General features: G+C 36.1%; 1 protein-coding gene across 1 annotated transcript; it reads left to right on the top strand.

Moving 5' to 3' along the window:
* The first annotated feature begins 1683 nt into the window (after window positions 1–1683).
* On the top strand, window positions 1684–16339 carry LOC112048918 (odorant receptor coreceptor). Its single transcript, XM_024086622.2, has 9 exons — window positions 1684–1883; window positions 7365–7501; window positions 9384–9544; window positions 10393–10579; window positions 11290–11503; window positions 12070–12169; window positions 12321–12425; window positions 12511–12666; window positions 15958–16339. Exons 1-9 carry the CDS (start codon window positions 1684–1686, stop codon window positions 16006–16008), a joined length of 1311 nt encoding a protein of 436 aa, XP_023942390.2. The 3' UTR covers window positions 16009–16339.

The following is a 16339-nucleotide window of genomic DNA, read 5'->3' as shown; positions in this document are numbered from 1 at the left end:
GGATGTTTGGATGTTTGTTACTCTTTAACGCCGCTACTACTGAAGCACTTTGGCTGAAATTTAGCTTTTTATCCCGAAAGAATCCAAGGTTTCTCGAGATTTGCGAAAAAGGATGATTTTGATATGAATGTTTGTTATTCTTTCACGCTTCGACTACTGAACCGAATTAGCTGAAATTTGGTAATAAGATATATTTATATTCTGGATTAACACATAGGCTACTTTTAATCCCGGAAAAATCCATGGTCCCCGAGGGATTTGTGCAAAACTAAATTCCACGCGGACGAAGTCGCGGGCGTCCGCTAGTATTTTATAAAATTTTGTACCATACATTCATGTGGGTACCATCTCCTGTAATGAAAGCTATCATCTATCATTCGAAAGCAATTTGCTTCACTTGGATAAATGATTTCCATTTCACATGCAACTACAAAACAGTAAACATTTCGTGACTGTTTCATGAAAAAGTAAACAAGGCGCCATTTTAATACACAAGGTGACTGCAAACTCAAACAAAACGCGCATTGAAAACTAAACACAAACATTGAAAGCTGTAAAACAAATAAAGCAAACATAACAAAAACAAATATTATGTAGACTAACATTGACATTATATATCGCGATGGCAATCGATCGAGTAATAAATTTATATGGGACACTAATTACTAATAAACATAGGGTCCTATAGCAAGGCGAAGGATCATTCATATTTAAACACAAGACATAGCCGGCTGGTGGAAGAACACATGTCTTCTCCCATGGAACCCCGCGCCTATTGGTCAGCCCGACTTTGAAATTGAAACACGTCAGTGCGAAACTTGGAATATGACAGTGAAATAAAAAATCGATCACTTGACCTAATAGTGGTCGTAACTTCACACGTATCTACGAAACTGTAACAAATAGTCTATTTAATAGTTCATAATGAATTAATGATAGAAATGCATGGAAACTGAAAATATAATTAATATTTTATAACATATAACAATTAAAATATAATTAGAAGTCCTTGCGAATTGATAGAATCAGAAGATTGTCAAGGTAAGTAAAGTTTATCTATATTCATTTAATGAAAACTGTCAAAATAACTAATTAAAATATTAAAAATGATATGATGATGATGAACTTTACAATAACGTAAATAATAGTAAATTGAATATTTTTGAAAATAAAGATTTATTTGATTGAAACTTACAGATGATGACGAAAGTGAAGACGCAGGGCCTAGTGTCCGACTTAATGCCAAATATTAAGTTGATGCAAGCAGCAGGACATTTTTTGTTTAATTACCATTCTGGTAAGTAAAAAAGTGGGATATTACGTCTGATGATGAAAGTAATCAGGATAAATACAAACTTTCATTAACTTTATAAGATTGTTTAAGTTAATTTCTACATTTTCTGTTATTTTATTGGAAACTTAAGCATGAAATCTTTTTACTGATTTTCTTGAAATTATGTTTTCCAAAATTCTCGCATTAGTTCTAAAAATTTCGGTTTTTTTGAAAATTCTTCTTTCTTTCTACTAGCTTTAGAGCTTGTTTAACAATTTAAGTGTCTGATAGCTTATTCACAAATTTTGTATTTGTCACTTGATAGAAAATGAGAAAGTGACAAAACTCTTATTTAAACCATCCATCACTTGTAATAAAACAAGCCCTTAAACTTTTTAGAGAATGCCAGCATGTCAGTTCTTCTTCGTAAGGTGTATGCTGTCGTCCATGCTTTGTTGATTGTCATGCATTACGCGTGCATGGCGATTAATATGGCAAAATACTCGGACGAAGTCAACGAGCTGACCGCTAACACAATCACGGTTCTTTTCTTCGCGCATACTATTATCAAGTTGACCTTCTTTGCTATCACCTCAAAGAACTTTTACAGGTATGTTAGTTTTAGCGTTATTATCTTTTTAATGTGGTTTGGTATCATTAATGTCATCATCATCATCATCATCATCATCATCATCATCATCCTTTTTAATAATACAGGGCCTGGCCTTCTTTTGTACAAGAGAGGGGTTTGATAATCCTCAGACTCGTACTGGCTGGATTTTTTGTTTACCCTACCACCACAACATGGGTATCTTCAAGTCAAGAGTGAGTAGGCATCTTCCAGACGTTTCCAGAAGCGTGTTCCACCATAGGTTACATCAATGGTTACCATCAGGCTTGATTGCAATCAAGCGCTGGCCTTATAAACTGTGAACTGAAACTTAGAACCACAACACGAGTTGGCGTGCCTAGGGTTACGGTGACAATGTTAAATTCTTCAACCCCCACTATCAGTTGTTGATGATGATGACCAGTTGTCTGTACACCGTCACCACCAACTTCCCAACTCTGAGAATTTTACTGAAAATTTCTTAGAAGAAAGAAAAGCTCACTATGACATAGGTCAACCTCGGACCTAGAGCCCAGGACCTCGTAATTGAAATGCGTTAACTACTGGACCAACGAATAGATAGACAGACGCATGTATTAATATTGTATTGATCAATATTCAATACAATACGTTTGACTGTGATTTCAAGATAACTGTGTTTTCTCAAGCGCTTATAGTTATTTACACGACATCAAACCACAAGCTTTTTTTAAAATTTTTCATCTGTCTATTTGTCGGGGTAATCGTCGGAACGGCTAAACCGATTGGAACGGGACTTTGATTTGAAAATAGAGAAGGATTTACGATGTTCGTGTGGCAGAGAGAAAACCCCGAGCAGATTCCCGAACTTGTGACCGATGGTGTAGGACTAAGGACGTCCTTGACAGTTAACTAACACTCCCCTTCTCTGCTAGTGTAAAACTTATATGCTACTTTTCGGGATAAAAGAAAAAAACCATGGCTCTTGTGGGATTCGTGGAAAACTTAATTTCAAATGGACTAAGTTTCTAGCGTCCGCTAGTAATTAATAGGTCTTTAACTATGAAACTAAAGATCTTATAAGCAATAAAGCCAATATCATATAGTCCTCATTCCTCAAGGTAATGAACGTTCTTTTAAATTAATTGAAATTTCACAACCGTTTTTTCTATAAGCACAAAATGAATAAATTAATTTTATTTTGAGAAAATATGAAATTTTCCAGCAAATTAGTAGAAAGGGAATGAATAACGCTAACGCAAATGGAATTTTAAATCCAATTTCCATTTTAATTGGACTAAAGACTATGGCTTAGTTGGTCGATCTCGACGTAAAAGAAAAAAATACAAAGAACACAGCGCTCATTTCTCTAAAGACCTCGGAGTTAAAATTTGCATAAAATAATGTATTTTACAAAAACATATTTCATAAGAACTCTATTACGGTAACAACGGTTTGAATTTATATTACTGCTACTTCTTTCACATGTAATTATAATTTTATTTCGGATATTTTTTTTAAATTTATCTATACATTTAAAAGTTACTACACACTATAAGTTTAGCAGTTCAGTTCACCGAAAATCAGCTCAGTAGTTTAGGTGTTACCTTAAAACTTACGTAAAGATAAATATACAGTAATAGAATAAAACAATTATATAAAAAATACTTCTTTTCTTTACGCCCGATCTCAATGAAACAAAGCTGCCGCCCAATTCTGCACCAAGACAAGCTTAATCTGCGTGCGAATACCGCATGAAAATCGACCCATTAGTTTTTGAAAACTAATACTTATCACGATAAAAGTATTTACAGTCAAATCACTAAGGGAGGTAATTTGATAATATTATGCAGGACAAGAAAACATCATTTACTTAATAAAACACATCTTACCGTGCGTCTTTCCGTCCTTAGACCTCGTTGATCCGGCCCTGTTGGTAAATGCTTTCTTAGCGAATGTCTACTAACTAAAAACTAACTCCCTGCTAAACTTTATCTTCGTAAGTCAAGTAGTTTTCGAAATTTTGCGATCCTTTCGCATTTATATGTTTAGAAGAATCCAGGAGGAGGGAGATCGCCCTCTGTTTCTTTGTCAACCCACGTATATTTAATGTAACCAGTATCTATACATATAATTATAAAGCTGAAGAGTTTGTTTGTTTGTTTGATTGAACGCGCTAATCTCAGGAACTACTGGACCAATTTGAAAAATTCTTTTAGTGTTAGATAGCCCATTTATCAAGGAAGGCTTTAAGCTATATAATGTGCGCGTATTCCTGTATTCTTACAGGTACGGGAACCACGCGGATGAAACCGCGCGGCGCCAGATAGTTGAACAATAATACAATAAATTCTAATAATATTTCTGTATAAAATTCTGTACTAGTATACTAACTAGTATATATGGCTGTATGGCTCCGTAATATCGAGCAGCAAGTCGCGTTCAGCATGAATAGAGGTAATTACCTCACTTGATGTAGGCGGAAACCTTTCAAGCATTTACTCGATTGATTTCATATTTCTTTAGAGAGAATTCTAGAAAATGACGTTTAGTTTAGACTAAGTACGCTAGCTTGGTTCATTTGAGCTTTTATATTATAATAAATGTTAATATTACATCTTATAAAACATTTATTTATACACCCAATGATTAACTTATGTTTTTAATAAAACGTTTTCTCTTCAATCACTGTCTAAATTGGTGAAAACAACATATCAAAACCACTATCTTTCAGTGTGACTCCTGTTTAAATCGGTTTACCCGTTCCAGGTATTAAGCCTAGACAAATAGACACAAGGGACATGTCCCAAAATGGGTCTTTATTATTTAATAATTTATAATTTTTAAGCAGGTGAATAGTATTTTTTACGGATAGAAGACACAAATTTCTGTTAAGAAAATAATTTTCATAATTTTTGGAACCCGCATTAGTTAGATTATTTTTTTTTGTTTCGCTCCCTTGTCAACAAATTAAACACAGACAATACAGTAAAAGTGTTCAATACAACCAATAAAAACACCTGGAATTGAATTCATATCCGGTGTTAGCTGTCAATGTCATGACTGTAATATTGTCAAATGTCAAAAAGACACAAGTTAAAAAGAAACATTAAATCGTAGACAGAGAAGCATTAAACAAAAAAAAAACCTTAAATTGGTTTAAAAATGCCTTAAATGCGGGTTCCAATTTTTTTTTTATTTTCGGTTTTAACTCTTTTACTTTATGTTATTTTAAGATAAAAATAATTTATTCTGCTTTGTTGACACTTGCAATAATGGCCCAGTCTCCATTTAAAATTGGGATATGTCCTTTTAAAAAAGTTTCATTGTTTTTTAGTGTCATGTAAAGTAGTTTTACCTGCGTAGATCCCAAGCTATTTTTTGTGACATTACAGACAATAACCTATGAGATCCTCTGTACCTATTTTCATTTTTATCCATTCTGGAATAAAAATGGTGCAAGCAAGATTTGAGTTTGTTTGTCTGAATTGAATAGTCATGAAGCTACTAGACTGATTGAATAAAATTTTTCACTATTTGAATTTTATATAATCCCTGATGACTATAGGGTAAATTATGTACCCATATCCCTGTGGAACTACACGGGTGAAACCGCCGGATCGTAATTATCATTATCAACCCATATTTGGCTCACTGTTGAGCTCGAGTCTCCAGGGGTCACGCTGGCCCAATCCGGATTGGCAAACTTCACACACGCAGAGCATTAAGAAAATTCTCTGGCATGCAGATGTTTTTCCTTTACCGTTTGAGACACGTGATATTTAATTCCTTAAAATGCACACAACTGAAAAGTTGGAGGTGCATGCCCCGGACCGGATTCGAACCCACACCCTGTGGAAACGGAGGCAGAGGGTACTCTGGGCTATCACAGCATGTAATTTTTCATATTACAAATAAAATATTCAATATTTACATGCACATAGTTTATTCATGCATAAAGTACAAAGTATAGTTTATGAAATGGTAAATTAACGAAAGCCTTAGGTTAGTATTGCAGCTTTAAAGAAAATGTCTTAAGCAAGTCTAAAGCAACTTCCCTGAAAACTTCCGTGTTCCAGCTTTCTGAAAACACAAACAATCTTTCATTTAATGAGCGACATAGCTTGCGCTAACCTCGTTACGAAAACAAAAGAAAATATTATCAAAAACCTATATACCAAACTTTTTTTAAAATAAAGCAAAAAGTTTGTAACAATACCGACTAGGAAATTAAGCAAAATGGCAGACAATGGCAGTCGAGTAACCAAGTTTTTGTAGAGTATTAATTTTCACCCAATTTTCTCTTAGCCCGCTCACAAAGGGGCTGTAAATAGAAAATAATTTTCCCCGAAGTGGCTTTTTCATTCCCTTTATCTTGGCACTTCAGATCCGACGGTGATACTAAAACGCTTTTAATTAAAAACCTAGGCCGGTGTTACTGCAAAGATCAGCTGATGGGAGTTTTTTGTTCCAAATTTTAACTCATTATCGTTGGCCTATTTTAATGGCCTACTTATAAAGCCTACAGAATCAGGCCTACTTATAAGAGAGAGAAATGTTATGTAGCTTAGATCCGCAAAACTGCACCAATGCGTGTTGGCTGGCTTAGTGTTATAATAAATATTACTACTTAGTTCTTGCGAGTACGAGGGGCGTTAACATAAAAAAGTATTTGCAAATTTGTTATGACAACGATAGTATGACTAAGAGAGTTATTAGTGTCTTGTATTCAGGGGAGTTATTCTGCATCATATTACATCGACGAGTACAAAATATGTACTCGTCGATGTAATATTCGCCTATAAAGAGTTTTATTAGAATTTAAACTTTATTTGTATGGGATGCCAACATTAAAATGTCAATGTCAGCGAGGTTGCCGTGGAAATGAGCGATGTCACATCGTTGTAACTTTGCAGTATGCAGGTCTGTTCTATATTGATCAACGTTCTTAACTGTCCGGGTCGACGGGCGCGGGGTGTGCCATAAATATATCCTGTAGTATAAACTAATCATAAAAATAATAATTGGAGTGCCCTTTCCGGCGTTTGTGTTACTTGACACTTATAATTTGAACACCTTCAAAAGAATGTTATTTAAACGGGTACATACCACGATAAAACGACGAGATTTTTATTGCCGATATTTCGACCCAGTTGCATGGATCGTGGTCACGACGGGTCGAAATATCGACAATAAAAATCTCGTCGTTTTATCGTGGTATGTACCCGTTTAAATAACATTCATAATGAACAACCACGAAATTAGTTTAAAATCATTACCTTCAAAAGAAGAGTAAATAAGCATCTTCTAGGTAAGCGCGCTGCAACTTAGACCGCATTAATGCTTACAATCAGGCTTAAGTAATCAAGCGCTAGCCTTCATAGCATAAAAAATATAACACCCTTGCAAAGCCGGGGCGAGTCACTAGTAAATATGAATTTTTAAACGGTATTCACCGAATAAGTTCCCTCAAAAATATAATAGGTACTACTATTTGTTCAGGACTCTAGCGGTATGGAACCAGTCGAACAGCCATCCTCTCTTCACGGAGTCCGACTCAAGGTACCACCAGCTCGCGCTCACCAAGATGAGGAGGCTCCTCTACTTCATCTGCGGAACGACCATCTTTGCTGTGACGTGTAAGTATTGCTGTTGCCGAGGACATCAAGGTTGCAAGGAGCTGATGGATGCTGGCAGCCGACCGTGATATTTCGAAGTCTATACAAGAGACCTATGTCCAGCAGTGGACGTCCATTGGCTGATAATGATGATGTTGGTATATATTAAGTATAAAGTTTAAAGTAAATAAATTACATCTTGCTAAATTTTTCGTAAACTGTCATATATATGATTTATTTTTCGGATTAAAATGGACGAATTGAAATTTAAATGAAATTGAATTTAAATTAAATACCTCGTTTAAGAAATTAAATATCACGTGTCTCCAACGGTGAAGGGAAAACGTCGTAAGGAAACCGGCATACTTGAGAATTTTCCTAGTTCTCTACGTGTGTGAAGCATACAATAATTGGGCCAGCGTGGTGGACTATTAAAATAACCATTGATATTCTGAGAGGAGACTCGTGCTCAACAATGAGGCGAATATAAGTTGTTGATGGTAATGACCATGTTTTCAAGACAACGTTAAAGTTCTGACACTTTTACACTTCAGTAAATAATGACATAAATACTCCTACGAAAATATTAGGTTATATTTATTTATTATCTAAGCCAAACGATAACTTCATGATCCTATTTAATACACATAACTTTATTTACCTATTTACACAGAAATTTACAAACAGACAAAGTTACAGTTTATATTGAAAAGAAATATACTTATAAATCTAAATTTTATATAGAAACTAAGCAGTTAAATTAAATATTCAGGCGCCTACAAATAATGTGGAAGCAATTCGTCGGATAGTATCAATAAATGTTAAATTGACGTCAGACTTCGATCTATCTAGATCCTAGACTATTTTTTGAAATGCTCGAGCTTATTCACACGTACAAAGTAATATTCTGAAATGTCTCGGAGTGTGTTATTTTATTTTCATTCGTGAAAGTTGTCTGTGTCTATTGCTTTTCAGAAAATGAGACACGTTCCCCCTAGACACTCTGAAAGAAACTTGTATCGTTATGAGTTTTATCTCTAACTTAACTGAGATACAGTTGACTAGGAAATACGAGTTTAGACTTATTCATGCTAATTAATAAGATATTCTGATGTGATATGTCATATAGACTGAGAGTTTGCTGTGTGTAGATGGTGAGAGGTATAAGAAATGCTTCTTTATGATCCTGAAAATGACATAACGAACAACAATGCTTCCCAAACAACACAAACACAAGCTACACAGCGTCTTCGCCGGCGAAGACGAGGTCCCCGATATCTGACGTCACCCAGACGTGGTGTTTTTACCCTGACGATCTCAGGGGCGCCCGGACTGATACCCTTCCCAAACGGCTCTTTTAGCCGAGGTCCGAGTCTCAAAGGAGACGCCCTTAGAGAGTCGTCCCGCTCATCTACTCTGCTTCTGCCGTCAGTCCCCATCAGGCGATGCTTCTGCGCTCGCCCAAACTTCCTCCGCTGACGCCGCTGAGCTCCCATTAAGGAGGGCAGAAATGCGCATGTCTATTGTTCATCTGATTTTTGAGGGTTTTGAGGATTGCATTTTTTTTGAGGGTGCATTATTCGAGGACAATCGCAAACGCTTCTAAACTTGAAAACATGTATCTGAATGACATTTGTTCATCAATATCTCTACGGTTAAGGGGTCAGACATACTCCTTGAGGCCATGGATACTTGCCTAGTGAACTGTTACTGACTGTCGCGCCTACTACTAATTGGATGTGAATTACTCAGTATTGGTCATACAAAAATAGATATAGCACAAAAAGTCAGTCTCGTCAGTCACTTCGAGGCGAGTCACTGCTATAAGAACAAACTATAAGAGTCTCTTTCAGAGGGTTAAGCTTACATTAAAATTAATCAACTCTAGGCTTGTTACTTCTAGGTTGGGTAACGATCACGTTCTTCGGAGACTCAGTGCGTATGCTGGTGGACAAGGAGACTAATGAGACGCTGACGGAACCCGTCCCGAGACTACCACTCAAGGCTTGGTATCCTTTCGATGCTATGAGCGGCACCATGTACGTCGCTGCGTTTGCATTTCAGGTAAAGGATGAATATTGGATATTTTGACGGCTTCCGTGGCGCAGTGGTATGCGCGGTGGATTTACAAAACGGAGGTCCTGGGCCGATTTTCTTACCTGGTCCAGGTCTGGTTGGTGAGAGGCTTCGGCCGAGGCTAGTTACCACCTTACCGGCGTAGGCGAACCGTCAAGAGATTTAGCGTTTCGGTACGAAGTCGTTTAGAATTCGAAAGGGGTGTGGATTTTCATCCTCCTCCTAACAAGTTAGCCCGCATCCATCTTAGAATTACATCATCACATACCATTAGGTTGTAGTCAACGGCTAACTTGTAAAGAATTAAAAATCCCCTTTTCTAGGACAAGCCTTAACCACAGAATGTATACATATTAGTTTAATTTCATCATCATATCATCCAATGGACGTCCAGAGCAGGACATAGACTTGGACATCACATCCAAACATCACGATCCTGAGCCGCCTGCATCCAACGAATCCCTGCGACAAGCTTAATGTCGTCAATCTACCTGGTGGGCGGTCGACTATAACACTGCGCTTTCTAGTGCGGGGTCGCCATTCCAGCACCTTGGGACCCCGATGTCCATCGGCTATTCAAACTATGTGCTCCGTCCATTGACACTACAGTTTCGCGGCTCATTTAATTTAATTAGTCCAGTCTAGTTCCAGTCATTACGTCAACATTTTACTAAGAATCGCCCGCCAACCCGCATTTTAGAGGAATAGTGGCTCCATATCCCATCCACTGTACAAAAAGTCTAGCCCTGCAGGCCGTTAAAATACGCTGTTAATAATGATGATGAATCTTTAACTAGTGATCTAGCAACTAATCTCTCAATTTATTTAATTTTCAGATCTACTGGCTGCTCTTTGCCATGTCCATCGCGAACCTCCTGGACGTGATGTTCTGCTCCTGGCTGATCTACGCGTGCGAACAGCTCCAACATTTGAAAGCCATCATGAAGCCTTTGATGGAACTTAGCGCGTCTTTGGACACCTACAGACCGAATACTGCTGAACTGTTTAAAGTTTCCTCTACGGGTAATATATTGCTGAATAGAACCAGTCACGATAATAATTATATAAAATAAAAAAAATCAAAATTCATTTATTTCAATTAGGGTTATTATAGAAGCTCTTTTGAAAAGTCAGGATTATGTCATAATTTAATTTAATCTAATGGTGGTAATAATAGTCGAAAACTTAAAATTAAAGTTATGAGGGTTCCAAACGCGCCTTGGTTCGAATAGAGTCCGCAACAAACTCAGCCAAGGTTTATTTTTTTTTGTTTACCACCATTTTACAAACTTATTTTGAAACTAAGCACACAGTCGTATATAATGAATAAGTGCAATAGAGGGGTTAGGCCAATAGTCCACCACGCTATCCCAATGCGGATTGGCAAACTTAACACACCTGGAGAATTAAGAAAATTTTTAGGAATGCAGGTTACCTCGCGATGTTTTCCTTCACCGTTTGAAACAGTTGATATTTAATTTCTTAAAATGCATATAACTGAAAAGTTAAAGGTGCATGCCCTGGACCGGATTCGAACCTACTCCCCCTGAATCGAAGGCAGAGGTCACATCCACTGGGCTATCACTCTTCTAAAAGTTAACAATAATTCAGAAGTAATATTTTGATCACAGATCTTAGTTACTCTGAGCCTACTTATGAAGCCTAATTTGAATGAAATCTTGATTAAAATCAGTTAATCTCTAAAATACTTAGTTCTGTTACTTCAAATGCAGAGGTATCAGAGAAGGTGCCGGAACCAGTAGACATGGATATCAGAGGGATATATTCAAGTCAGCATGACTTTGGAATGACGCTGCGCGGTGGCGGGGGCAGACTGCAGACTTTTGGCCAGAACCCCAACAACCCGAACGGTTTGACCCAAAAACAGGAAATACTCGCACGTTCAGCTATCAAGTATTGGGTTGAAAGGCACAAACATATTGTGAGGTTAGTTAATGCTAATATTAAGTGATCTCTAGTTTATATACAGGGTGCTCGGGAGTATTTACTATAACTCTAGGGTTATATGCATTCTTTAACAAAAATTGTTCAAGGAACATTTGTTCTAAATTGAATATTTTCGGAGAAAACAATATTTCTTTTGTAAATAGAACTTGAATGTGTCCCTTATTCGCATCCTTATGATAATAACGAAACTAGACGTACGTATAATTACGTAGATAAAGGCGTGTGTTAGACGCCTATAACTATATATATATATCTATATATATATATATAGTTACATATATATATATATATATAGTTACATATATATGCAGTTTGGCTCCTATTAGTGGACTCGTCCACATCTTGAACTAAAGGGAAATACTTCCGAGCACTCTGTTTAAATTGTAAAAATAATATTATCATGTTTATTATATGGAGATTGGACTCAAAAAAAATTGGACAGCTCAAAAATACAACCCTACGAAAATTAACAAGCATTGAATTGGTTCTAAACTGTCATAATTATATTAATTAATTTTCCCTTTTTAATTCTTAATAATTTCCAGATTAGTATCTTCTATAGGAGATACATATGGAACGGCTCTATTATTCCACATGCTGGTGTCTACTATTACTTTGACATTGTTAGCTTATCAAGCAACTAAGGTAATATTTGTTAGTCTTAAAATATTACTTTATTTATTATTTGTCGCTTATTTTGTAGCATATGAAATTATTGTACTCATATAAAATCTTCACATGACTTCACATGAGTAAAGAAAAAATCTTGCTAGTGATATATCTTGATTATTTCCAGATCAACGGATTGAACGTTTACGCATTCAGTACAGTGGGCTATCTAGGCTATACTCTTGGACAAGTGTTTCACTTTTGCATCTTTGGCAACAAGCTTATCGAAGAGGTAGGTATAAAATTGATCTTAGATTTATTTATTAATCTATACTGAGTAATCACCTCAAAAATGTATATGTTTTGCATGTCAACAGAGTTCATCAGTGATGGAGGCAGCGTACTCCTGCCAGTGGTACGATGGCTCCGAAGAGGCGAAGACGTTCGTGCAGATTGTCTGCCAGCAGTGTCAGAAGGCTATGAGCATTTCCGGCGCCAAGTTCTTCACCGTCTCATTGGATTTGTTTGCATCTGTAAGTTTGACATGGCCCGTGAGTCTGTGACAGTCAGACATAGCATTTTATTAAATTGGGCCCACTTTTGGAAAAATTTCAGAACGATACAGAAATGAATAATGTACCTACTAAAAATTTTGTATTATTTAATAGATTGCTTCATTAGAGTCTTAGAAGAAATATTATTGGCCAACAGGGAAAATAAGCTGATTTCATTATTTTCATACTAATCTTGTTTTACAAATCTGTGGAATCTGTGAACGTGTCATCGGATACGTTTGACAGTAAATCCATTCTATGAATTATCTGTATCACAATGAATTTCCAATTGACAAATTATGTCAAATTAATGTCATATCCCTAGAATAATTGTCAGTTTGTCACATAGGTATATAATGCAATGATTTTGATGTCAAATGGATTCGATGAAGTAGCGCAAATGTACCTTTAACAAGTAATTTAGCTGATTTATCCAATGTAGATTTTTCTGAAATTTGGCCTCATGAGATCTGCTTATATGTTCAAACTTATGGCCCATTTTTAGCTCTGTATCATTTGAATTTTTGGGGGCCGAGTTTGTATGAAGACTGGGTTTCTCCTTTGTCATCTTATGTTGCTACCATAGTTAACTGCAGGTTCATTTGTGCACTTATGCGATGGATCAGCCAAATACCAGCTCGCTGCTCTAGATCCAGTGGATCACCGAGCTAGAAGGCTCATCGGCATCTTTCTACTTTCTAAAAGCTATATGTTAACTAACGTTAGATATTTATTGCGTTATAAGCTCGTAAGATATAAGTATTACGTATTTACTGACGACATCAAGCGAATCGCAGGGATTCGCTTGCACGCGGCTCAGGATCGTGATGTTTGGAAGTTCCCACAAGAGGCCTATGTCCTGCAGTGAACGTCCATCGGCTGATATGATGATAATGAAAATATTACACGTTGTATAAGTATATTCCTGAAAATGTATAAAGTTGTAAGTTGTTACATTTCATTAGGAAAACAGATAATAAAAGACATAAACACATTAAGAGGAAACCTCAATTATTATTGTTCTCGCGACACCATTCGCTTCTTGGTTGGCTTTGTTGAGCAAACACGAGCTCCTAACAAACTTGCTGTACATAAAGTCTTTTCAATTTTGTACCTAATGTTGAGGTCACAGTGGTTGCGTTTTAGCGTGTAAATGTTGGACTAACTCATGCTGTTTTTTTGGCCCTGTGGTTAACATATGTAACTTCAGATCAGGAGAACCTAGATTTGAATCCTTGAATGAATTTTGAAATACTAACTTTTCATTCTTTCAGTAAATTTCTCTGATTTGGCAACTTGTTGCTGTGATATCACTTTAATCCATTTGTCCCTGTCATGATCATTAATACCATCATTAATAACGATCGTTAAAGTGTCAAACATTACACCTTAAGCCCGCCTCACATTGGAGCAGCGTGTTGGGTGTAAACTCCATACCCTTATATTTGTTTGCAGTTAGTTGGAAAATACGTATTTCTTTAAGCCACATCTATGATTGGTGCACTAATCATGAAATAAATACCTACAACAAAAATGTGATTCGAAATGTTTAAAACTGCAAAGCTAAATTAAACTCGCAGGTCCTAAGTTTATATAAGCCAGTAGACAATTTTGATAAAGTCCGGCCGCTCAGAGATTGCTTTTCTGACAGATCGTGAATGGGACAAACTCAATTCAATTAAACTTGCCTCGTTTTTTGTCTCATCACTACAAAGACAAACAGTTGGCAAAACCGTGAAACAGCGATGTTCAGAACCCTGTACGCCAGTACAAAGTTACATCGCCCATTCGACCTGACAACGCATGTTCTGAGCGGCCAGACATTAGGACTTAGCACAGTGGTACTATGATGCCTGACCAGTATTCTTTTAAAAAGTAAAAAACAAATCCGCTTAAGCGTGTCAATGTATTAATACCCTTGTACAGTGGTTTGGGAGAACAGAAAGATTTATTGTTTTAAGTAACAAACAGGCGGGTGATTTCCCTCGCCTCCTTCCACTGAGTACTGTATCGCTGATTGATTGTTTTGTGGTCAGTACAATATTTGCTCCCATTTCATTGTGGCTTTGACTTCATGATTGTGGGGTTCGTTGTTTTATTTTTTTTTATTTGATTTATTTTATTTATCCATTGAATCTTCCTGTTTTTCTTGCTGCGATGTTTTAAGAGCTTCAAAAGATCCTCGGTTATGGGATGTGACTTAAATTGAGAGGCTTACGTCAAATCCCATAACCATTGGGAACCTCATAATCTTAGGCTCCTGTCCTTTGGGATTCTGTTGTACACTCTTAACACAGTTTTTACAACTTATTGGAGAGAAAATATTGGTGAAGTTAATTTGTTTACATAAATAGTTTTCCCTTTAACGTATATTAATGCGTATATTTAGGTTTCAGCCGAAAGGCTTGACCCACTGTGAGATAGCCCTTCAGAACATCAGCGCCATCTAGTAGTTCTTACCGACATTGACAAATACGTAAGCTTATATTATCACTCGCAATATTGTAATCTGTCGATATATTGTGAACTGAACATACTGATTACAATTTAACATGTTATTTTTCGGTATATCTATCAAAGTGAAACCGTTAAATTGCAATCTTTAAATGTCAACTGTCCAAACTTGCTTCTGATTGGTCGGCCTTACAGCAGACCTTTCTGCGTCCATAGAGTTAGGAATGAAACACATATGTGTTATCGCCGCGTTGGCCGCTTTTAAATTTACATATTTTTAATAAATAGTCGTTAATAAAGAGCCGTCCACATTTCTTGTTGTGTAATTCTTTATGGGTTACTTGGGATAGGCGGGGAGAGTGACATGAGTGGAAAAGGGTAGTGTTAGGTATCTGTCAAAGGCGCCTTTAACCCTACACACATCGTTCACAAGTACGTGACTTCATTCAAAGTCATTCTCTGCCATTCTATTGTCTTATTTTGGTCACAGTTTGATTTGTTAATTAAGTTGTCCTGACAAATGTTGTGAATCATAACCTTCGTTCGACATAGTTTTCTTATTTTTGTAATAATTTGTGAGTCTGCTAAAATATGTCTGTCAAATAAAATACTTCAAGAATTGTGACATCACGTATTTATGTATTATTTATTATTTATTCTTATGTACTAACCTAACCCAACCTAACTTTAGATTTGTCAAAATTATACTTATAATTAACAATAACAACATTTTACTAATGAAAGAACAGTGTTTAAAATTAAGTGAAACTACTGGACTACACCCTGTGTAATAAATCTATGATATTTCTGTTTTAGGTCCTAGGAGCCGTGGTCACATACTTCATGGTATTGGTGCAGCTGAAGTAACTGAAGAAGTACTTACATTATGTAAAATACACAAAATATTATTTATAAAGTTTTATAGTTACTTAGATTATTTACAATCAGAAATTGAAAATCCGTCGCCCATTTTTAATGAACTAACTACCTACCTAAAAAAAGTTAAATATAAAAAAAAATTTGTAATTTTTTTTTCAGATAAATACGTAGTATATAATTAAATCTGAATCACCAAAAAGAATTATTGAATTTACGTTATTAATTTTTTATTCTAAATTTTGTAACACACCTAAAGAATGGGATACGCATTTTAATTTTGAATATTATTTGTACTACCTTTATCACATGGTGTGCGAAA

This window comes from Bicyclus anynana, chromosome 8 (genome assembly GCF_947172395.1).
Source record: "Bicyclus anynana chromosome 8, ilBicAnyn1.1, whole genome shotgun sequence".
Classification (NCBI taxonomy): Eukaryota; Metazoa; Arthropoda; class Insecta; order Lepidoptera; family Nymphalidae; genus Bicyclus; species Bicyclus anynana.
This window is presented reverse-complemented; position numbering and strand designations above follow the sequence as displayed.